Consider the following 23,949-nt stretch of genomic DNA (forward strand, 5'->3'; position numbering starts at 1 on the left):
CCAGACGGAACTAAAAGGCCAATGACAGGGTCTTGGAGTGGTGGAGGTTCTCCAGACCCAGGGAAGGCACACCCTGCAGTTCTGTGCTGGGACCTGAGCAGCACCTGTCAGGCAGTTCTCTTTTGATGAAGCTGCCCGGTGAGAGATGGGGTCCTTGTCACTGCACCACCGCTGTGCTCTGTTGCAGTTCCCAGGAGATTCAGGTTACTGAAGCGCCAGCCCAGCCTCCTGCGCTGAGGACCTGGTTTCTCACATCCTCCCCTTCGCCCCTCCCCGGAAGAAGGTTAATCTGTGGGTGACCAATTCTGGCATCTATGCCCTTTGGCACCCCAGAGAGGCAGGGACCCCAGACGCCTCTGTGACTGCTGTTAGGTGATGACTAGGAGATGCAGGTGCTTGGAGAAACCAGGTGTTATCAGTAGGGCCCCCTCCCTCGAACTCAAACTCTGGCTGTTTATGAGGCTTGAGAGGCTGTGTGTGTGAGAGCGCGAGTGTGGCAGGGTTGGGGGTGTGGGAAAGGGAACAAGGCCAGCTGCTGGCCCAGTCGGCTTCCGATTCTGCTTCGTCATGATGCCGGGTTAATGCTCTTCTTGTTTGAAATGGATTGAGCTGCCTCGAGCTGAGCAGAGGTGGAACAGCAGACACACACCCTCAGGCCTGCAACGCGCTATCAGCTGGAGGTGGGGTGGGTGCAGGGGGGGAGCCAGCACCCGCCCGCCCACCAGACGCTGACTCCCAGGCTCCGGGGATCCAAGCGCCAGGCTTGTGGAGAAGCAGGTGGGGGCGAAGCAGGGCGGGGGTGAGGGGGTGGGAGCCCAGAAGGATAGGTCCCCTCCTTTGCCAGCTCACCCCCCACCCACCCCAAGCCGGCTGTTTTCCTGTTATTTGTGCTCCGGGAAAGCACGGCTGGGTTCCTGGAAGAGGAGCGGATTACCTGGGCTGAGGAACAGCGGCCATCCTGGGATCTGGGCCTGCTCCTGTCCCTGCCCCGGCCCCAGGGCCTCCGAGCATCTGGGCCACACTGTCTGGGAAGAGGTAGGTGGCAGGGTCTCCCACCTCTCTTTCGCTCTGTGGGCATTTTGGGTCATAACACCTGCCTGGGAGTGAGGCTCTGGGGGGTGGCAGGGAGCCCTGGGGAGGGTCAGCTACTGCCCCTTGTTCCATGGGAGAAAGGGCCTGGGCGGCCAGACCCTGGGAGTAGCTGGGTTTGGTCTGATCAAACCTCCTTCTGCTTTGGGGCAGAGGGGCTGGGGTGTTCCCTGCTGTCACCCCGGTGCCCCCTTTGCCTAGCTGTGCTGGTCAGAAGTCCAGATGATGGGGTTGGGGTGCTCAGGGTAGGCAGGGGAGCTGTTCCCTCTGTGCTGAATAACCAGGGGAGGGGGGAGTAAGGGGTTGCCAGTCTCCCTCCCACCACAGATACTCTTGAAGGGGGAGCAGTTCACATGGAGGCCTGACTGCTGATGGTGTAGGGTGTGCTCTTGGGGGGAGGGACCTGGGGAGCCCCCTTCTAACCCTTTGCTGGCTGGGCTGGAGTGAGGGCCAAATGCAGAATGAGATTGGGCGGCAGGGTGTGGCTGCGGGCCTGACCCCAGCACTCTCCTGGTGCCGGCTGCTCAAGTGCCGGCAGGGGCTGGGGGCTGAGCAGGCACGAGGCCCGCAAGGATCCAGAGACACTCCCTTGCCAGCTCTGCCCCTCCCTCAGCCTGGCAGGCCCCGAGCGTCCTTTCCTGGGCAGATGCACCTGGTGTTCCCCTCCCAGGGACTGTGTGGCGGCCAGGGTGCGAGAGTCAGGGGAACAGGGCAGGTCTAGGAGAAGGGAGGCAGCTGTGCTTTGGGAATGGGGCACACGGGAAGCCCCAGGGGAGGGGTAAACGAAGGGCTCTGCGTATTGCCGTACATGTGCACAGCTTGTGGAGGGGTGTCAGCACGTGGTGTGGGGGCTATGAGCGTGGAAAACAGGTGCTTAGGGGAGGATTGGTAGGTGGGTAAGAGTAGGTGTCAATGGCACCGTGTGTCATTGTGCGGGGGCCTCGCTGGGAGAGTGGGGGCGTGCTCTTGCAAGCAGCACACATGAGTTCTGCAGCGGAGTTCCAGCGTGGGCTGGTCTGCCCATGGTGGGGTGCCTGTGCTCGTGCGTGTGAGTCCTCCCTCAGTGCTGCCAGCCTGTCCAGGGCCACGTGCTGAACACCCGGGTCAGGCTGTCCACCTAGGGGTGCAGGTCTGCAGGAATTCCTCTTTCGGAGCTCGTGTGTGTGTATAAAGACAAGAACAGGGGATGCCCCCGAATTCAGGAGGCTGCATATGGGATGCAAGACCCTTGCATCTCCCCCAGCCTTATCAATCCAGTTTGTACAAGTGACACCACAGCCTGCCAACAGGATCAGCTATAAATAGAGGCCAGAGCAGGAACGTGCTGAGGACCAAGCAAGCCTGAGGGGCTGAGGGGACACAGAAGAGGGGCCTCTTCAGAGAAGCTGGACGAATAGACGCACATTTGTGTGGGGTAGGAGGGGAGGGAGGGGCCTGGGCCCAGTCCCGCTGTCATCAGGAGCAAAGGGGGGGGACAGGGCCTTGAGTAGGTGGGTTCTCAGGCTGGCACCCAGATTCTGGGCCCACCAGCCCCTGCCTGATGCTTCACCAGTGTGAGAGGGCGCTGTATAGTGTTGGCATTAGAGGAACCCGACCCTTGTCCTAACAGAGCAGGGCTCAAAAAATGGGGGAGGAGGAGAAGGAGAAAATGAGAGATGAGGAGGGAGGGACGGCTTTGCCAGCCTTGGAAAAGGCGCAGGCCCCAGGCTTGGCCAAGGTAAGGGATGCTCTGATGAGCCACTGGCCCAGAGCAGGGAGCCCTCCTCTGCTCTCACTCGTCCTTTCTGAGCAACCATGGGTGCCCCCTCCACCCACCCACACACCCCCCCAACACATACACACAAACCCCACCCTCAGAGTATGCCTGGGGCCTCCCCCGCCACCCCGCCCTTCCCCTCTCCACCCTGGGATGCTGTTTTGGGAACTGGTGACCTAGCTGGATCCTGCCTTTATTTCTGGCATTGAGTTGTTGCCAAAGTAACTGCGGGGGTGGGGCCGGGAGGGGGAGAGGGTGAAAGGGAAACAGAGGCCAGAGGGAGGAAAGAGGAAGAAAGAAAAGGAAAAGGCAAGAAGGCAGAAAGAGTAATGGAATGGGGAGGGGAGGGCAGGGAGTCACACCAAAGAAACTGGAGGAGGAGAGGGCCCAGCCCTGCCCACCCTGAGCCCGGCCCACTTGGGCAGCTGGCCTCACTTCATAGCTGGTTCCTTGTCTGCACACCGGCCTCCAGCCTGGCTTCACCCTGCCGGGGGCACAGAGCCCGATTCCCCTAGCCGGCCTGGTCCTTGTTCACAGGCCAGGCAGCCAGCAGGATTCTAGGTGGCTCCACCGTGTCAGGTTAGCTCATGGGACCCCAAGTCCCAAGTTCAGGTCAAAGTGGGATCTTTGGGAACCTATTGAAAAGAACACTCATTGGTTTTCACCTGAGACAGGCCTGGGTAGGAATTCCAGCTTGGCTTCTATTTGGGTGGCCTTTGGCAAGTCAGTCTCTCCAAATGAGGAAGATGCTGGCTTGTGTGAAGAGTTGAGAGGATGTATGAACGTCTCTGGCACAGAGACTGGCACAGAGCAAGTGCTGGTTGGCTTAGAAGAGGAGTAGAGGCTGGACCAGAGGACCGCAGGCTCTGGTTCTGCCAGTCGAGTCTTCTTTTCTCCATGTCCAGGGAGCCACAGTCAGCTTAGCCCTACCTGGAGAAGGAGCCCACTGGGATGGGTGCGCAGCTCTTATCACCCCCAGCCCGGGAGCTGAGAGGCTCCAGTGGCTGTGGAGATGCGGGTGGGCAGTGTCAGGTGGGGCTGGGCTGGTGGCTCAGATAAGGCACATCGCACAGCTGGGAGAGGGCGGGGTGGAGATGGAAGGATGAGGAGCCTGCTGGTGTCTGATCAGAGCCGGGGCAGCTGAGATGGCCCTTCCGCCAGCTGGGCTTGCCTTCCTCTGAGGTTCTTTCCCTTTCCTTCCATTCAGCCCTCCCTTCCTGCTGCAGGCTGCCCTTTTGGTCTCATCTACAGGAGGTTGCTGGGAGCTAGGGATTGCACCTGCCTAGACAAGGGGTGTGCATGGGTGGGGGGGCAGGACTGGAGGGGGTGGGATAAGAGCAGGTGGTGACTTGCCAGGAAATTAGCTTTGGGGGAGGGGGCTACGTGTGGGTGAAGTAAGCAGTTTCCTGCATAATGAGATTTGAGAAAAGCCAAGAAAACTCACTCTCCAACCCCCCCCATACACACACCACACGCACGCGCACACACACACACACACACACACACACACACACTCCACCCCAAAACATTTTCCCTGCTGCCTTAAAATTTCACCAGTAAGACCTTTACTCCTTAAGACTAGCCCCAGATTAAAATGCAACGTCCCTGGAAGGGTAAGATATTAACAGTTTATCAGCGTGCTTTCTAAGACACCAGGTGCTGGTGCGCAGGGCCCTGAAGGAATGTGGCTCAGGGAAGACCTGGAGGCTAAGGGGCACGACCCAGCACAGGGGATGGGCATGGGATAAGAAGGGGCCAGGGGACGGAGCAGAGACATCATTATTTTGAATCATGTTTCTGAGTGGCTGTGCCTGTGGGACAGTGTTTGTGCGCGTATGGGTGTGGGCCACAGTGCCTGACTGTGCACACCTGACATGGCTCATCTTGGACTCCCCCACGCCTGGGCAGTTACCACTCTGATAGACAGTCATTTCCCCACTCTGTACCACGCTCCTCTCTGGTGTTCCTCTCTGGTGTTCAAGGAGAGGGCGTCAGGGCCACCCCCAGGCTCGGCCCGAGGCTCCAGAACACAGGGAAGCTCTCCATTCTCCCTGGCCAGCTCAGCCATCCACCTCCCTACCGGGACCTTCCAGACCTTTCCTTACTCTCTTCAACCTCTGCCTAACCTCCTTGGCCCCCCTGCCCCGGCCCCCAAGATCTGCCTGGGACCTTCTCTCTTGTTTTCCCTGGGAAACAGAAGCCTCCCAATTGGCACTGGCCCCTCTAAATGCCTGTGAGTGGTTACCCAACTTCTTTCTCTTTCCTTTCCTTTCTGGGAAGCCCACGCTTTTTTTCCAAAGCCAGTCCTCCACTTGGGCCTGGACCGCCGGGACCTGGCTCCAGCAACCACAGTCTCCCCCTCTACTCCTCCCTCTCCCACTGCCTACAAACATGTTCAAATCCCCCTTTCCTTAATGCCCTCAGCCAATCTCGCCTCCAAAGCTACCCTCCTGGCCCCCTCAGGCCCTCCCGTCACACTTCTGGGCGTGCTCCTCCCCTGCCTGTGTGCCCCTGTAATCCCTAACAAGGAGGCCTCACTCTTCCTCTAAAAACTGCTCTCCCAGGCCGCCAGGCCTTGACACCCACGGCGGCTCCTTTCGGCTCTTCTTGCCTTCTCTGAGCGATGGACTCTTGGCTTCATGACCTTCTTTCTCAGCCCCTCCTTCCCTCCCTCCCTTTCTCTCAACATTTATTGCACACTTAAGTGTGCATCAAGCCCTTTGCTGAAAATACAAAGAATCACTAGATACACTCCCAGCCCTCAAGGATCTGGGGCCATCAAGTTCTCCTCCCTTTCATGCCATCTCTGGCAATTTCTTTCTTCTAGTCCCCTAGAAGTTTCCCAGGGTGCTGTTTTTGACCTTCTTTCTCCTGTGGCGATCTCCCGTGCAGACGACCACCTCCAGCTCAAATGGCTCCCAAATCTCTATTTCCAGCCTGCCCCTGCGCCAACTCCTCTTCCTCCTGGACATTCTCACTTTTTCACCTACTGCGCCCCCTCAACCTCAACCTGGCGAAAAGTGAACTCGTCTTCCCCTTCTGTCTCTTGGGCTTGCAACCTGCCGCTCCCCTGCAGGCTCTCAGATCAAGTTCTGTTTTGCACATTCTGCCCCTAGAATTTCTTGCATTTGCCCCCTTCCCATTTTCCGGCTGTGCCCAAGTCTTGACTCTCACCGTCCCTGTCTGAACTGCCACACTTCTTGCTGGTCCCCTGTGGACTGCCTCATCCTGTCCACTACATCTCCCAGGCTATAGCCAGATTCATTTTCCTGAAGCACTGCTTGGATCTGTCACTTCTTTGCTTAAAAACAATTTCTAAGCATTCCATGGTCCCCTTTGCCCACAGAATACCATCTAAATCCCTTGGTCTGCATTCAAGGCCTCCACCATCTGGCCCCCAACCTCCTGCCCCAAACACATCTCAACTTCCTGAGCTCCATGATTCAGCCATATTTGCTGCTCCCCAGACAGACCCCAAGCTGCCCCATGTCCCCACTTTCCCTCATGCTGCTTTCTCTTTCAAGATTCCCTTTTTCAGTTTTTGCATGATCTTAAACTGGGCATCCTTCAAGACCTAACTCAAATACCTCCTCCTCTAAGAAACCTTTTATGTTTTCTCCTCTTGACACCCCAGCAGCAGTGATCCCTCTCTCCTGTAACCTCTTATAGCCCTTGTACTATCTTATCTGGCACACATAATTTTCTGCTTGGCATGGGAGTTATCTATATACATGCCTCGTTTCTGGAAGGGCAGCATAGCTCCTTTGACTCCTCTTTCTGTTCTCCATAAGACTTATCACAGAGTGTTGCTCTGTGGTCATTGCAGAATAGGCGCTCAGGAAGTATTTGATGAATGGAGGGATAAAACAATACATGACTGCGTGGACAGGTGGATGTGTGTGTGTGTGTGTGTGTGTGGGTGGGTAGGTGGAAGGATGGATGGGTGGGTGGATGGATGGATGGATGAGTGGATGAGTGTTTGCCTCTAGGGCAAAGCCAGGTGTATAGCTAGTTTGACAGGGACTGTTAACAAAGTAAGATCAGAGAGGAGTGAGAGGGAGCTAACAGCTCTTTGAATATGTGCTAGAGTTTACTGATCCTCAGACACCCAGTTAAAAGCATTACAAAGTGAGTGCTAAGGGCAAGAGAAGCATGAAACTCTGAAATGGAGCCTTTCCATGGGCACCAAATACCTACTGTGACTCTGATGGCCAGGGTCTTGTCTTGGCTCTAGAATTCCAAAAAGCCTTGAGAAATGTGCCAGATTCTAGTCTATCCCCATGATGCACCTGACATAGTACTAGGTAGGCACTGTGAAAACACAGTCATTTTCAGCTCCACGGCTCTGGACAAATTTTTAATCTCTCTGGACCTCAGTTTCCTCATCTGTAAAATGGGTCTACCTTATAGGATTGTTTTAGGGATAAAACAAAATAATCCGTGTAAGGTGCTTATCAAAGTACCTAGCATGAGCATTCAAAAAATGATAGCTAGAGCCAGCCCTGATGGCCTAGTGGTTAAAGTTTGGTGCGCTCCGCTTTGGCGGCCCAGGTTTCGTTCCTGGGTGCAGAACTACACCATTTGTCTTTCAGTAGCCATGCTGTGGCAGCGGCTCACAAAGAGGAACTAGAAAGCCCTACAACTAGAATATACACCTATGTACTGGGGCTTTGGAGAGAAAAAAAAGAGGAGAGGAAGATTGGCAACAGATGTTAGCTCAGAGAGAATCTTTCCCAGCTTTTTGCAAACAAAAAAGATAGCTATTATTATTGTTTTTGCCCTCCAGAAGTTAGCAGTCATTCTAGTTAGTGAAAAACATGTTCCCACGTCAGGCAACATATAATTAAGGGGTGAGTTCTCTTTTTAAGTGTCACTGGAATTCAGAGACTCACTTATCAGTGAGTCCTAGAATGGTGGGGGAAGCCTCCCAGAGGGGCTTAGGATGGGTCTAGAAGGATGGGAGGCATCTGGGGGACAAGGGGGTGGGAGAGAAGAGTGGAAGAGCATGTGCACAGGCAGGGAAGCGAGAGCGAGTGTGGCTGGGGCAGCAAGCCGGTGGGTTTGTTTTGTTTTGTTTTGTTTTTTGTGAGGAGATCAGCCCTGTGCTAACATCTGCCAATCCTCCTCTTTTTTTGCTGAGGAAGACTGGCCCTGGGCTAACATCCGTGCCCATCTTCCTCCACTTTACATGGGACGCCGCCACAGCATGGCTTGCCAAGCAGTGCGTCGTTGCGCGCCCAAGATCCGAACCGGCGAACCTGGGCCGCCGCAGCGGAGCGCACGCACTTAACCGCTTGCACCACCGGGCCGGCCCCAAGCCGGTGGTTTTAATGGTGGAGAGACAGTGAGCAGAAGAATGGCCTGATGCAAAGTACTAGGTGATAAGGTCGGGAGCACCAATGACTCAGTCTTTCATGACCCTCTGTCGCAAAGAATGGCTACAGAAAAACCATCTAAGTTCATCTGTCCTTGGGGAGATAGAAATAATAATAGCTAACATTCTACATAGAATTTATAATGTTTTAAGCACTTCACATGCTATATATAACTTATCTGATACTCAGAGCAATCCTATGACACACATACTATTAATATCCTCCATTTTACAGATGAGCAACGTGAGGCACAGAGACGGTAAGTAATTTGCTCAAGGTCACAGAGCTTCTGAGTAGCAGTCTGTGCTCACACGCAGGCACCCCTGTCCAGCCCATGCTCTCAATCGCTGCATTATGCGGCCTGTTCCCTGTACCTTGTGTAGCCATCAGCTCTCTTCACTCTGTGGCTTATTGCCAGGGAATGGAAAGACAGTCTCTGCCACCATCACACTGGAAACTCAGCCAGACGTTCCTTGAGTGGTTAGAATGTGTCCAGTGCAGCAGTGTGGAGGGGAGCATGGGAGGATTGCTAGGAGTTACTGACAAAGGAGAAGATGTGCGCTGTGGCCCCAGGGGACTAATAATCTACTGCAGCAGGCAGCACCCAACTCCCTAGGAACAGAAAGAGAGCAGTGCCGCCCAGGATGCCCTCCTGCTGAGCCGGAGGCGCTGACTTGTGGCGAGGCGGCACACCAGAGGGCAACCTCAATGTGGGTTTTGAGGAGACTGGGGAGCTGTGGCCTTGGCCACAACCGTGCTTTCCCAGATGCCTGGAGTGAGACTCACTGCTGCACAGGGGACAGCCACAGGGAAATGGGGGATGCGAGCTCCCTCCAGCCTCCCCTCCCTCTTCACCTCAGGTGGAACCGAGGGCAGAGGGACAGCTCCTAGCCAATGACCGGATCACTTCACGCGGAGCTGACTTTGTTCCCATCCTCTCTTCCCGGTGTGTCCTCCTCATAGCTGTTCTAAGTCCCCCTGTGTTAAACCTTCCTGTACTGTGAGGGAGAGGTGGCACAGCAGGGGTAGACTGATGGGGAGTGGGAGGAGGGGCCGGCACACAGCCAGGGAGAAAGGCTTGGCAGAGGCGGAGGGGAGTGAGAACCTGGGCCTGAAACCGGACTGCAGCCCCAGGGCAAGGCAGGTGTGACAAGGCAGGGATGTAGAGGCGGCGCGGGAACGCCTGACCCCTGCCGTCATTTCCTTTCCAGCCAGAGAACAATGGCTCAAAAACAAGTGCAGCCCTTCCACTTTCCCGCCTCGCGGTCCACACGCGCGCTGGCTTTCCACGGTCTGAGCGAATGGAAAGCAGAGCCCAGGAGGGCCCCGGCGCCCTTCCGCCCTGCTCTCGGGAGCCCGAGCGGAGCGAGAGGGGGCTGCCCCCGCCCTCTGAGATCCGGGGGCCCAGCCCTCGCTGGCACGTCCTCCCTCCCCTTCCAGGCCCTGCACCCAGCCAGCAGCCTGGAGAGTCCCCGAGGGATGAGGGCGCCACAGCCCAGTGGAACGCCGTTTCTGCTCTCGTGGCCCCGCGCGCGCAGCGCCCAGGAGCCGGGCAGCGCCTGACGCCTGTCGTACCCCCTTGCGCACAGGGCTCGGCGAGTGATCGGACCAGCCAGCTCCCTGCTGCATGGAACGGCTGCAGAAGGTGCGCGGGCTGCACCCTCGCCCGGGCAGTGGGGTGTCTGGGGCATGGGGTGGGGGCCAGGCTACCCAGCGGAGGGTCAGGCCGGGAGTCGATGGTGCCACCTGGTGGTTGCCCGCAGCGCCGCACCCCGGGGCCCCAGACGCCTAAGGAAGCCCCCCCACCCCCCTACCACCCCCGCCCCAGCCCCACCCTCCCTCCCTCCTGCCCCGGTCCTCCGCCTTCAGAGGAGCACTGCCGGCGCCCGGCCCTTGGCCCTTGGCGCCCGGCCCTTGGCCCTCGCACGCACACACGTTCCCACCCGCCCTTCTCACTCTCCCCAGCAACCACTTACCTCCCCTGGGAGCGTCAGCTCCTCCCGAGGCTCCAGTGGTCCTGGCTCTCCCTCCAGCATCGTGGTGAGTACCTCTCCGCCACCAGCAACCTCAGGCTGGGAGGAGGGAGGGGCGGGGGACAGCTCGCTGCTGGGCAGCTTCACTCAGAGCCTCCCTGATGATGGTCCCGCCAGGGCCGGCAGGCAGAGAGAACCCCAAATCCAGAGAAGGTTCCCCACACCGCCCTTCTACTCGTCTGGTCCTATCTCACTGTACCCAGAATCCTAGGCAAGGGACTATCATTTTTTAAGGCGACTACCAAAACCCTTAAAGTTAAAATAACAAAATTATTAACTTATAAGAGCTGATATGTAAAATGGCTGCCCATTTTCTTCCTAATAAACTATGAGTCTGGCATTTAAGGCCAGTCAGTATTCCAGGTGAGGCTCTCCGCACCTCCGTTCCATTCTCACATTTCCCTCCAGGCCAAGATGGACCATCAGGTGCTGGGCTACAAGGACCTGGCCGCCATCCCCAAGGACAAGGCCATCCTGGACATCGAGCGGCCTGACCTGATGATCTATGAGCCCCACTTTACCTATTCTCTCCTGGAGCATGTGGAGCTGCCCAGAAGCCGGGAGGTGAGGGGTGGGAGGTTCCTCTTGGACAGGACTTGAGGGAAGAGCTCCTCCAGCCACAGTGGGTGGGAGACAGAACCCCTTTCACGCTTTCTTTCCTGGAGGCCAGACTCCAGAACAAGAAAGGGAGCTGTGCACGGGGATCAACCAGTCAGTGTTTGTGGAAAGCAGGGAGAGGTGGGCTGGAGGTGGAGGGTGGCTCCCTGTAGAGAGCAGGTGAGGCCATGTTTGAATGACAGCAGCACTGGGCGGGGGGGTCATGGAGGAACAGGGTGGGCGTGGGCAGAAAGAGAGCAAATTTGTGGAAAGCACTCAGGAGCACTGAACTCAGAGGCTGGAAGTCCTAGCTGAGTGAGCTGTGTGCTGGTGTGGTCTCAATTCCCCCTCCTGTAAAATACGGGTGATGCCTCACCAGGTAGTCAAGCGCGCGAGACAACACACAGCATTGTCCTTGTTAACTGTGTTCAAGAAGGGGGTAGTGTCATGGCTGAGCAGTGAGATGGGCCAGTCTGTGGGGAGACGTAAATACTTGGCGAGGACTCCATCCTGGATGCTTATGAGTCTTGTCCCTCCACTCGTTGCTAGGTCCCGAGGACAGGGCCATAGCCATCTTCAGTTGGCCCTCAGAACACACTGCTCCAAGTTCCAGGCTTCTGCCCACTTCCTAGGGAAAGACTTAGGACCCTGCCCAGGAGAATACTAGGAGGGAGAAGAAGGAGGGCCAGCCCTGGGAACTGGCCAGGATTGAGAGAAAAGAGGTGGCCTGGAAATTGACCAGGCAAGGGTGCCGAGTTGGGTGGGGGATGAAGTGGCCTGTCTGGGGTTCTAGGAACAAGTGTTTAATCCTACCCTTGTGGCTGACCAGCCTCCTCTCCATTCGCAGCGCTCGCTGTCACCCAAATCCACGTCCCCCCCACCATCCCCAGAGGTGAGCCTGCCCCACCCCTGGTGCTTGCCCAGCCCTGCTCTGGTGGGGCCCAACTCCCCCTCCCCAACACATGGGCAGACTGGGCTCTGCAGAGCCCAAGGGATGATGGAATCAGAGGACCTTGTCTTGTCACTGGCCAGGTCTGTGTCCGTCTGTCTGTCTGACCCAGGACCTCATTTAACCCTTTCTTCCTGGGTCAGGTACCATTAGCGGGTCCAGTCCTTGGACACCCTTCCTCTGCCCTGGGGTTGGGGGCTTGTGGGCTGCTAGGGTGGGAGGACAGAGGTGGTGGCGTGAGGTGAAGCAGCGTCTACATGGGTTGGAGGGGGTAGGGTGGGGGATCTGGGAGCTGCAGCGAACCACACTTCTGCTCTGCAGGTGTGGGCAGAGAGCCGGTCCCCTGGAGCCATCTCTCAGGTTTCAGCCCCAAGAAGCACTGGGACCCCCCGGACCAGCCTGCCCCATTTCCACCACCCTGGTAGGTTTTACTGTCAGCATGGTTGCATCCTTTCTCTAGGACCTCTTTTTTCCTTCAGGAACCCAAGCCCCTTACTCTCAGTCCCCCACTCCCTGGGGTATATGCTCACCACAGACCTGGCCGGACGCCCTGATGCTAGGAGCCCAGGCAGAGCTCCCGGAGATGGTGGGCCCAGTCGCATTGTCCCTCCCACCCAACCAGAAAAGTGCAAAATGTCCCAACCCCCTGAGGGACAGTTCCAGGAACTCTGGTTCTATCTTGGCTCTTGGCAGGAGCCCATGAATTTCCTACCTTCTCCCCTTCCATTTGTCTCCATTCTCTTCGCTGACTTGGCCTCCCCCACTGTCAACATATTCCTCTTCCTCATCCACTCTTGCTCCCTCTCCACAGAGACCAGCCGCCCAGATTCCAACATCTACAAGAAGCCACCCATCTATAAGCAGAGAGGTGAGAGTTCCCCTGCCTGACCTGAGCCCCCTTCCTGCCACATGCTGGGAGGCTGTGCCGAGGTGCTGAGGGCTGGGAGGCAATAGAATAGCTGTCGTAACGGCACATAACCTTGGCCCAGAGCTCCTCGTTGCGCGTTGTTTTTACATCTACGGTCTCACAGGCGTGTTGGGGCGGAGGTCAGGGAGTTGGGGCTGGAGGTGGGCCGAGGTGGCCTCCGGGGCAGGGTGTGCATGGGCTGACCCTGATCTCCCCTGCAGAGTCCATGGGAGGCAGCCCTCAGAGCAAGCACCCCTATGAGGACCACATCATCGAGTCATCCAAGTTCCCTGCGGCCCAGCCCCCCGACCCCAACCAGCCGGCCAAGATCGAAACTGACTACTGGCCATGCCCCCCATCGCTGGCCGTTGTGGGTAGGAGAAACTGTTGGAGAGGGAAAGGGAGGCTCGGGACGCCGCTTCATAGCTCCTGTTGAAGTGCCATGAGCCCCCTCACCCCCACCCTACCCTGTGTCCTACAGGTCCTCTCACGCTTTTTTCCGCCTCTATGGACCCTCCAGGCTCATTGCTCACCCATTCCCTGCACCCCTATGGCTCTTGGTATAAGTGGCCCTATTTGTTAGTCATTCGTTCACTTTCTGTTCATTTATTTGCCCACTTAGCAGGCATTTATCAAACTTCTGCTTCCCAGCCTCTGTGGTAGGAGCTCTGGAAAAGAGGAAAAGAAATGAGTCTCGGTCCCCAATGAATTTAAGTTGTATGAATGTGTTGCCTACCCAGCTTCACTGCAAGGCTAGAAAATGTTAATAAAAATTTTATTTAGTTTTATTTTTTAAAAATAATTTGCAGTGTTCTCCTTAAGGTGCAGCCCAGTGCCCTGCACAAAGCCAGCACCTGGTAAACACTTATTGAGTGATGCTTGATTGACTGACGTGCATCCTTTTGCCCGTTTCCCAGAGACAGAATGGAGGAAGCGGAAGGCATCACGGAGAGGGGCGGAGGAAGAGGAGGAGGAGGAAGATGACGACTCCGGGGAGGAGATGAAGGCTCTCAGGGAGCGTCAGAGAGAGGAACTCAGTAAGGTAGCATCTCACTGCTCCCCCCGCCACCGTGTCTTCTTGGGGATAAAAGTTCTGGTTCTGTAGCTATTCTATTCTAAATGCGTTCATGCCTGAAGAGCATCCTTGTCAGAACATATGAGGAATTCCTCTTCTTTCCCGGATTTTGAGTTACTGCTTTTGAAGGGACACCAGAACTTCATGCTGTTTTGTGGGGAACACTAGTTAATATTAGGGTCAAAAGCACAGAAAAGGGTTGCCCCATCAGTGCCAGGCATCAGTAGGCTGAGTAGTTCCTGGGAAAAGGAGGAAGGAGAGAGCAGGCTGCTGGTCTGCAGGGGAGGAGAGAGGGCATTGGGTGTCATGGAAAGGCCACTGGCAGTGACATGGGCTTGTGCTCTGGGCATCGGGATCTGGGTTGGGGAGGCCACTCGTGCAGAGTTGCACTGAGCAGCTCTGACTCCTTCTTGAGGGAGGCCAAGCCCAATGTGGCAGTGCGTCAGACCAGAATGACAGGCTCCCCGGGCTCCAGGGCGCAACCCAGCCACTCAGGAAATTGTCCCTAGTCCTGCCTGCAGTATACCCAACTTTGAACTTTTTGGAGATGAGAAAAAAGTATTGAAGTCTTAGATCCATCTTCCTTTCTCCCTCCCCAGGTTACTTCCAACTTGGGAAAGATGATCTTGAAAGAAGAAATGGAAAAGTCATTGCCTATCAGGAGGAAAACCCGCTCTCTGCCTGACCGGACACCCTTTCAGACCTGTGAGTACCATGGAGGGGGCTCGGAAGCGCCTGGCCAGACACTGAGGCCAGAACCGAATAGCATGTTGAGTTTGTCTGTCACGTGTCACTGTGCTACTGTCGGTATAAGAGACACAGAAGATTCGGTCACTGGCTCCAGAACTCACACTCTCCTTGCGGCAAGAATACCAGTCACAGAACAAGACTAGATGATAAAAGATGGTATTAGCTAAAGCAGAATTAGTAAATTTCATTTAATTTAACAAACATTTTTGGAGTATCTGTGTGCTAAGCACTGGGAATTATAAAGAGTGAAAAAATAGAGTCCTGTCCTCCAGTGGCTTCCAGTCAGTGGGAGAATTGAACAGAAGCGGGTTTCAGTGCAGGGTAGCCGTGTTGTGGCAGGGGAGGCACACAGCGCGTGCTTTGAGAGGACGGTGACAGGCCTGGGGTTGGAGGGTGGGAGGTGCTAAACTGAGTCTTGAAGAATGAGGCAAAGTGAGAGGGGGAGAAGGGCATCACAGATACTGGGGACAGTGTGGGAGCGAAGATAAGGAACAGGACACGGCCTAGCTGGCTTCAAGGGCCTCCAGGATCGTGGAGTCACAGATCTCAGAGTGTGCCGTGGGGTAGCAGGAATGAGTCAGAGAGACGGGGCGGCCAGAGCTTTGGGTACTATGTCTGTAATCACTGGAGTCCGGCCTGGACTTCCCTAGAGTGTGGCTGCCGGAGAGGAGAGAGCTGAGAACCCAAAACTGGAAGTTACGAGGCCTCTAAAAGCCTGGCCTCAGAAGCCACACAGCGTCACTTCTGCTGCATTCTATCTTGCAGGGCAGCTCACCGGGCAGCCTAGACTTAAGGGAGGGGAAGGAGGTTCCATTTCCTGATGACAGGAACTGCACAAAAGCACACGGCCTGGGCAATAATGTTGCGGGCCATCTTTGGAGGCAGTCCACCACACTTACCAGATGTCTGTGTAAGGGCTAAAAGTATCCATAGGTCCAGAGAAGAGGGAATGGGCTTGACAAATATATAGGAGGTGGGATCACCTGGACTCAGTGTCTGATTGGATGTGGGAAATGAGGAAGAGACAAGTTGGGGTTTTTGTCTTGGGTACGGGGTGATGCAAACCTGACACTAAGATGACAAAAGAGGCAGGTTTTGGGGGAAAGATGAAGAGACTGGTTTGGGACACGTTGGCTTTGAGGTGCACATAGGCGGGAGCCGAGTTTGACTGAGTTGGAAGCTTGAGGGGCGAGTCAGGGCTCAGGTGGAGTTCTCAGCTTATAGGAAGTAGTAAGACTGTGAGAAGAAATGTGATTGCGAAAGAAGGGAAGAGCACTCACATTAAGATCCAGTCGGAGCGTTGGTTGGGAGGAGGTCGCGAAGGAGACCCAGCCTCAGGATGTGGGAGGCTGGCCTTGGAAGGCCTCTTTCTCCAAGGGTTGGAGTCAAGACACTGGAGGTGCCCATGAGAGTGATGAACAGATATGCTAGGAATGAGGCTGAGGGGAAGCTCCAACAAAGAAGGGTGCTGTGGCCACAAAGTGGGGTACCCAGGCTTCAAATGTCCAGGTGAAGCAGTTGTGGACAACAAGACCCGGGGGGTGGCCATTTGAAGGGGTTGCCCGATGTAGAGTGGAGGTGAAGTCCATTGGGGTGGGAGATTCAAGGAACTATAAGGTTCATATGTAGCTAGGACATCCACGGCATCCCCAGAGCTCCCAGGATGGTATTTCAGTCTGGGTGGGAAGAGTTACGGTGGGTCTTTGTAGAGAACGTGGAGTCAATAGTTAAGGCCTGAAGAATGACGCAGATAGAGAGATGCTGCCAAGGTTGGATTCAGTCTTCATGTTCCACCAGAATTTGGTCAAAATTAGCTCTTTAACTTTCATTTTGGCCTTTCAAAGTTGAATAGCCAAATGTCTACCCTGCCATCATTTTTGATGACCTGTAAGTGACCCTGACCTTGTAAGTGATCAATGATCACATGATTGCATACATTACTGTCATAACAGTACCTAATTAACCACAGCAATTTCAGAATTATGGACAAGCATGTCATTCTGACTTAATGGTAACATCAAAGTGGTCACTTCCAAACATAAATAAGCATTCTAGAAGTAATCTTCTTATGTGCTTTGTAGGTTGAAATTCTCTCAGTCACTTGAAGTAGAAATGTATACTTATAAGGAAAGTGAAATGCCCCAATAATGAATGAAGATTGTGAAAGCAGAAAATTTTCTATACAAAAATAAGAAGTATTCAGGGCCGGCCCTGTGGCTTAGCGGTTAAGTGCATGCGCTCCGATGCTGGCGGCCCGGGTTTGGATCCCAGGCGCGCACGATGTACCGCTTCTCCGGCCATGCTGAGGCCGCGTCCCACATACAGCAACTAGAAGGATGTGCATCTATGACATACAACTATCTACTGGGGCTTTGGGGGAAAAAAAATAAATAAATAATAAAATTAAAAAAAAAAAAAAGTATTAAGAAAAAAAAAAAGAGGTCCCCAAAACACATTTTGTTCTCACCAAACTTCCAAACAACAGATTTTATAAGAATGTTTTAAGAAGATGGTTCCTTATAGTTTTGAGTCTATCCAGGCTAACTCTTTAAACAAAAATGTTTATCAGAACAATTGCTATCGAATGTCAACGATTTCTAGTATTTGGAGATGAAGGAATTTTGAGGTCTGCCTAAACAAAGAATTTTAGGTACAAAGTTCTTTCTAGGAAAACCTGTTACTGCAAACCAAGTTTCTTGAGTTATAATCTGCAGTACTTGAAAGCTGAGTGATATTATGAAATGTGCAAGTTGACAGTGAGACCTGAAGGAGCAGATGTAAAGTGTACTGACTGCTGGTGCAATCTAGCAGCTGACAGTGCTGAGAAGATTGTGGTTTCTGCAGTATAACAGCAAACGTTTGAAATTTGATTACTAACTTTGCTAATAATAAAGTTGTAATGATTTGCTTATTTTGACTAAGTTTTAGATTTATTTTGTATCCCAGAGGTTCATTTTATGATGGTGAGCCTCATCATCCATCACTGGCTGATGTCAGTTTTAACACTCGGGTATTTGGCCCGAATGTGTATTCCGTGCACTTTGGTTAGAGGGAGAGGAAAGGCATCAGAGACGGTTCAGAGCTGCCAGCACGATATCACTTGCTGAAGGTAATGGGCAGGAGCTGGAAGCCAACAGAGGCCCACCAGGTTCCCCCAAGCCCACCCTTCACTGCCTGCCCCTGGCAAGGGAAGCCAGGGAGGGAGCCCTCTCAGAGATGAGGTCATGCCCAAGGGACTGAGCTGGGCCCCTTGCTCTTTTCCAGCCCTGCACGCAGGCACGTCTAAGTCTTCTTCTCTCCCCGCCTACGGCAGGACCACCCTGAGCCGGGTAAGGTCCCAGACCAGGGATCACAGACTGCGCGGGAAGAGTGTGCACGTGGGGGTCTCTGAGGAACTGAGCCACTTGGGCATCCTGGGGGAGCGGGGAGACCCTTAAAGTGAAGGGGAACAATGCGGAGTACTCCAGCTTCCTTCTGATTCCTTCGTGTCCTTTCTAGCTACAGTCCACAGACTTCAGCCCGTCTGGGAGTGAGACTGGAAGCCCAGGTGAGAGGCAGGGCTTTCCTGATGCCAGGCGAGCCGGGAAAGGGGCTTAAACAGGCCCCCCGGGCAGCCCATGTCTGTGATGTGGGCAGGCCCCTGTGGCTGGAGGTCGGGGAGGCTGAGCTGGCAGGTGTGGAGACCTGCTGACCTCAGAGCTGCCTCTGAACAGTGACTTTTCTCTCCCGCAGGCCTGCAGGTGAGTGCCTTCTGGAGGGGAACACACGGAGCACAAGAGGCCATGGCCATAGCCGGGCAACTGGCAGTATTGGGGGAGGGGCTATGGGCCATGGAGTTGCCTGGTGAGGACATGAGAAGCCCAGGGTAAGGCTGGGGAGGTCTCCCTGCCCCACGCTGGCTCACTGCGGCTTTGGTCTCCCCAGAACGGAGAGGGCCAGAGGGGGAGGATGGACCGGGGGAACTCCCTGCCCTGTGTGCTGGAGCAGAAGGTGAGGGGCAGGGGCAGAGCCAGGGGGCGGTGGGCAGGAGGTGGGCCAGCTGGGGGAGAAGCCAGGGAAGTGAATGCGCTAAGGGGTCCTCCTGGAGAAGATGGGGGGCAGCAGGGAAGTTGGGGGAGATGGACGGCAAAATGGCATGAGTCCCCTGGGGCCCCTGCAGGCTGATAAGGGGACCTAGGGCACTGAGGAGGCTATGTTGACAGGAAACTCTCTGAGCCTAACCCCTCCCCTCCCCTGCCCCCCAGATCTATCCCTATGAAATGCTGGTGGTGACCAATAAGGGGCGAAGCAAGTTGCCTCCAGGTGTGGATCGGATGAGGCTTGAGGTACGCAGGGGAAATGTGCTGGTGGGTGTAGGGGCTGCGATAGGCAGCCTCCCCTGCCTGGTGGGCAAGACCTGGGGCCTCTGTCTGAGTGCCCACTTTGTCACTCGGCCCAGCCCACCCTGCCTCCTTTCCCTAAGCTGCCTCTGCGTGTCCCCCTCACAGAGGCATCTGTCAGCAGAGGACTTCTCGAGGGTATTTTCCATGTCTCCAGAAGAATTCAGCAAACTGGCTCTGTGGAAGCGGAACGAACTCAAGAAAAAGGCCTCTCTCTTCTGATCGCCCCACCCTCTCTGTGACTGCCCCTCACCTCTGCTGCTTCCGGGCTCTGAGGCTGGGGTCCCAGACCCCAAAGCATCGTCTCTTGAGGGAGCAGGGAGTGGGGCAGAGGCAGGGTTGGCTCCATTCCCCAGGTCTAGGGGGAGCCAAGCCCTCTGCAGTGCCGCATGTGGGACACAGCTTTCTTCCCCATAATGAGCGGGGCCTCCTCCTCCCATCCCCAGTCCTCACTGCACAGGGCAAACCCAGTCTGGACTCCAGCACACACAGAGTTACTGTTTGCAGCCTACCCCTGCCCCCGCCCCCAGGAAGGTCCCCAAAAGAGAGTGAGGAGAAAGAAACCTGGCACTTAGTGGTCAGGCTGTCGGCTATCTTGACCAGTGGGTGGATGGGAGGAGGTGAGTGGGAAGCAGGCATGCAGGCCTGGAGGAGAGCCCCAGGACCCTGTGTGCCCCAGCACTCCTCCTCGCCTCACCTGGGACAGCTTCCCCGCGCCTGGGCCTCCTGCTTCTCTGACTCTAGCAGAGCAGGCTTGAGGTCAGCCTCCACCAGGGAGGCCAGCCTGCCCTCCAACTCGCCCTGTCCTCTCCTTGTGACCCCCAAGCTTCGAAGCCTCTTGCTCAGCCCTGCGGCTTCCCCAGAACCCTTGGCTTGGAGTGGAGATGTCGCCTGCACAAACCCAGCCCACCATCAGCCTCCAGGCCGTCAGCTAGGCTCCCACCTTCTAGCACTCAGGGCCCGGGCAGAACCCAGGCCTCCAGGCTCCCGGGGATGGGATCAAGAGGTCAGGCTGTGTCCTGGCTACCAGGTCCCACCATACCCATGCACCCCCACCACGCTCTCTGAAGAATGTAGTTTATTGGGGCCCCCCAGCTGCTTCCCCCACCTGACTCTGCCCCACCTTAATCACCGTCCCCGCTTTTCTTCTCTACAAAGACATATGTGTATATAATTATATATATATTTTTGTCTGGGTCTGGGTTTTGTTCCTGCCCAGACCCTGGCATCCCTTTCCACTATATGTGTGTGATAATGCTGGGGGAGGGGGACTCTGCTTGGAATTAAAAGGTTGCATTGAGTCCCCAAATCTATTTGTTCTTTATGAGCCACCAGATCCCGGTGAGAGGAACAGGTGATGCCAGGATGAGGGAAGTCACGGGAGTGAGCGTTCAAATAGGGGGCACATAGGGTTGGAGGATGTGGAGGGATGGCTTACAAACTTCCCCCTTCCCCCAACCCTGGGCCACGGAAGCAAGGGCTAGTCTAGTAGGATCCTGCCTGCCTCCTCTCCTTCAGGGGCTCTGTGGTGGTGGCACGGAGGAGGAGCAGAAACACATGCTCTAGAGCCTGAAAAGAGAGCCAGCTAGGAGGAGAGGCTGCTCTGTCCTCCACTGAGGTCCTGAATGCTCCCCTGGGCAGTCAAGCTCCTCATCAGCTGATGTGACTGCACCTCCAGGGCCTCGGATACTCACAGTTCAAGGGGGAGGCCAAACACACGAGAAGGTCAACGGGGTGTGGCTGTCGAGGATCAGGCGGGGAGCACTAAGGAGTGGAGAAATGATGGATGAATCCAGCAGCAGCGACTAGTGGAGGCCGAGAGAGGAGGCGGTGATTTGGTCTTGGTTGACCTGGCGAGGCCTCCAGGGGGAGTAGACATAGGACTGGCCTGTGGCAGGGGTTGAAGATTTGACTGGAAGATCAGAAGGAGGACTTGGGGGTGGTGCTGGGGAGGAGGGGCCGGCCTCACCTGGCTGGAATAGAACCTAGGTGTGGTACATGTAGAGGCCTGTGGTCAGAAGGACCAGGTGAACCTAAGGCTGGAGCTGGGACCTGAATCAAGTCTCCGACTCCCGGGGCGAGTTTCTAGCCCCTTTGGCTGAAACAAAAGCAAAGTGGCTAAGAATCACTCAAATGTGAAGGATTATTTTAAATTGTAGGGGTTCTGTCACATCTACAAAATTGTTTTATCCTTTCAACAATCTGTGAAGTCAATAGGACCAATGATTTTAATCCTTTTAGCAAATGAGAAAATTGTGGAATAGAGACATTTCATCTGAAGCCTGAAGCTACACACAACTGATGAGTGGAGAATGGAGACCAAGACCCTAACCCGGGGCTTTCCCAGTGTATACAGTTGCCTCTCAAAGGGCAGCAGAGAGAGAGGAATGGTCTCCACGCACAGACCCCGTATTAGGCATTCAGCGAGTGTTTGGAGGGCTTACGCTGTTCTGGCATGAGGGACACAGTGGTGACCAGGCCAGCACCCCGTATCTACAGAGCTCCCAGCTGGTGAGCACCAAGGGTGCTGTGTCTGATCACAGTTCACTGGGACATGTCTGTGGTGGGGTAGACTGGGTGCTCAGTCCTAAAGGATTTTAAGTTCCTGAAATTTAAAGTGACTCAAAGTGGAGCTCTGTCCTAAAACAAAATCTTAGGTAAAGCCCCTCAGTGCCTTCTCCCCGCGATACACGCACACACGCACACGCACGAACAGATGCAAAATCTGAGTGATTATTTAGTCCAGTGGTTTCCAAACCTTTTGAGTAGCAAAATTTTTTTCAAAGATTAGAGCTTACTGGTGCTGGCCTGGTGGCATAGTGTTTGAGCTCATGTGCTCCGCTTCGGCGGCCTGGGGTTCCCGGGTTCAGATCCCAGGCGCAGACCTACACACCACTCGCCAAGCCATGCTGTGGCGGCATCCCACATACAAAGTAGAGGAAGACTGGCACAGATGTTAGCTCAGTGACAATCTTCCTCACCAAAAAAAAAAAAAAGAAAAATTAGAGCTTACTACTAGTAAATGCAATACATTTATAAGTTGAATTTTATAGTTAATTATGAAAATCAATGAGCACAAAGAAGATATGATGACTAAAAAATAAGCTTTGATGAAGAAGAAAGTTTTAAGTCAGGGGTTATATATGACAGTTGCCCTTTTATCAAGGGCAACTTGATATTTGGTTGCACAGTATTGAGAAAATCCTGATGCACACAGATAAGTTGTTACAAAACTTGTGGTGGTTTAAAAATGCGCACAACCCGTTTGCATTCCCGTGTCCCCTCTCCTTGAGTCTAGACTTAGGGACTTGTTCCTTCCAACTGTCTACCCTGCAATAGCTGTCTACCTTCATTCAAGCTGACAGGAGGAGAGGCTTTATTCAAAGGTCTTCTCCCAAATGAGCCAAGCTGGCGGCAGAATTTAAATGCATCAGTGAGCTCTAACACTTTTGGCATATAACATATAAGTGTGTCCATTGACTTTCATTAGAGCTTTTAAAATAAAATTTTAAAAGTTAAGACAAATAAAAGGTTGTGAATTCCTGATGCACTTCCACTATACCCTAGAGTTCCCTGAAACATGCTGAGGGGGCAAAAACTGATTTAATCCACCCAGCTGCTTCCCTCACCTATGAGGAAGCAGGCCCAGCAGGTAGCAGTGCGGGACTAGGCTCAGCTCTCCAACTTGCTAGGTTCCTTCTCAATACACAGAACAGGCTTATTTCTTCCCTTTGTTCTTAAACATTTTGGCCTGAAAGTCTCCTCTCATTTCCCACAGGGCTCTTCACCAGGGCCTGTTTGCAGATGAACTGTTCGAAAACATCTATTTTTCCCAAGCAGCAGTCAGAGAACTGAGATCCAAATGCTAGCTTGGCCTGGGCTCCGTGGAACTCTGGCCCGCCCTAGGGCCCAGAGCCCAGACCCTGGCCTCCCGGTAACTCAGGCTGGACTGCAAGCCCCACTCCACAGCACACAGCCAACTCTGGGCACATGGTTGTCTCCTGGGCCTCAGCCCAACTGGTGCATGGGGCCCAAAAGGCAGGGCTGGTGCAGCGAAGCCCTGGGACCCCACAGATCTAGGTCCTACAGTTCTGTGAGAGGGGCTACCCCCTTCCCTAGTGGGACTCTTAAGGCCTTACCCTCTCATCATATGATGTCAGTGGTCAGCAGAAATACCTTTTGAATAGACATCAGCCCTGTCCTCAGGAAGAGTCTCTTTCCATTCCTGGTGGGGGGAGGCGAAGGTGGTAGGCGGAATGGGCTTTAAACTGGCAGAGTCGGCTGCTAGAAAGCCCCATCCCTAAGGCGGTCGCTCTGTACATTCCAGGAAACCCTGCTCTTGTGGAGGGTCTGCCTGTGTCATTCCTGGCCGTAATCTTTCTGGGTGTGCCCCCACAGGGGAGACTCACCCTCTTTTTCTTTCCTTGGTGCGACTAGCAGGGCCAAACCGGCCAATTGTTACTTCCCCTGCGGGGCCTCTGGACCAGCGCTGTACCAACGTGAAGGAACAAGCAACGACTGAAGTTAATTTTAATAACATACTTTGTTTAACCCAACCTGTCTAATATAGTACCGTGTCCACATGTAACAATAGAAAACATTAGTGAGCTATTTTGCCTTCTCTCTTTTTGTCCTCCGTCTCCAGAATTCCGGGTGCACTTGACACTCCGCACATCTCCATGAGGACGAGCACGCTCAGGGCTCCACAGCCCCGTGGCCAGCGGCTGCGGTGCTGGACGGGGGTGGCGGTGTGTGGGGGATCTAGAGACCTACAGAACCCGCAAACCTCCTCCCTCCTCACGGAGAAGATCTCCGGGTCCCACTCGCTTCTCTGCGAGTGGCTCGCTCGCCGCCGCCGGGCCCCGCCGGCCCCTGCGGACTGGAACGTGCGCCGCCTCCGCTGCGGGCGCGCCGGCTCCGGGCCCCTCGGCCTGCCCGCGCCCGCGCCTGCTCTCCGGGCCGGGCCGGGCCCCGCCTCCTGGCCGCGCCTCCCGCGCCGCGCCCCCGCCCGGAGCGCCGCCGCCGCCGCCGCCGCCCCG

At 54.9% G+C, this 23,949-nt stretch overlaps 1 protein-coding gene across 1 annotated transcript; it reads left to right on the forward strand.

Moving 5' to 3' along the window:
• On the forward strand, positions 1 to 20,211 carry DMTN (dematin actin binding protein). The gene is given in 16 exon segments (XM_087437271.1): positions 1 to 1,035; positions 9,661 to 9,865; positions 10,186 to 10,260; positions 10,662 to 10,817; positions 11,698 to 11,742; positions 12,121 to 12,220; positions 12,611 to 12,667; positions 12,928 to 13,080; positions 13,624 to 13,748; positions 14,381 to 14,486; positions 17,796 to 17,860; positions 18,030 to 18,078; positions 18,264 to 18,354; positions 18,356 to 18,521; positions 18,776 to 18,856; positions 19,019 to 20,211. Coding segments are annotated over 15 exon segments (1,401 nt in total). The 5' UTR covers positions 1 to 1,035; positions 9,661 to 9,847; the 3' UTR covers positions 19,133 to 20,211.
• The last annotated feature ends 3,738 nt before the right edge of the window (positions 20,212 to 23,949 follow it).

The sequence above is a fragment of the Ceratotherium simum genome, chromosome 12 (assembly GCF_057802395.1).
Source record: "Ceratotherium simum simum isolate JZ-2026a chromosome 12, ASM5780239v1, whole genome shotgun sequence".
Lineage (NCBI taxonomy): Eukaryota > Metazoa > Chordata > Mammalia > Perissodactyla > Rhinocerotidae > Ceratotherium > Ceratotherium simum.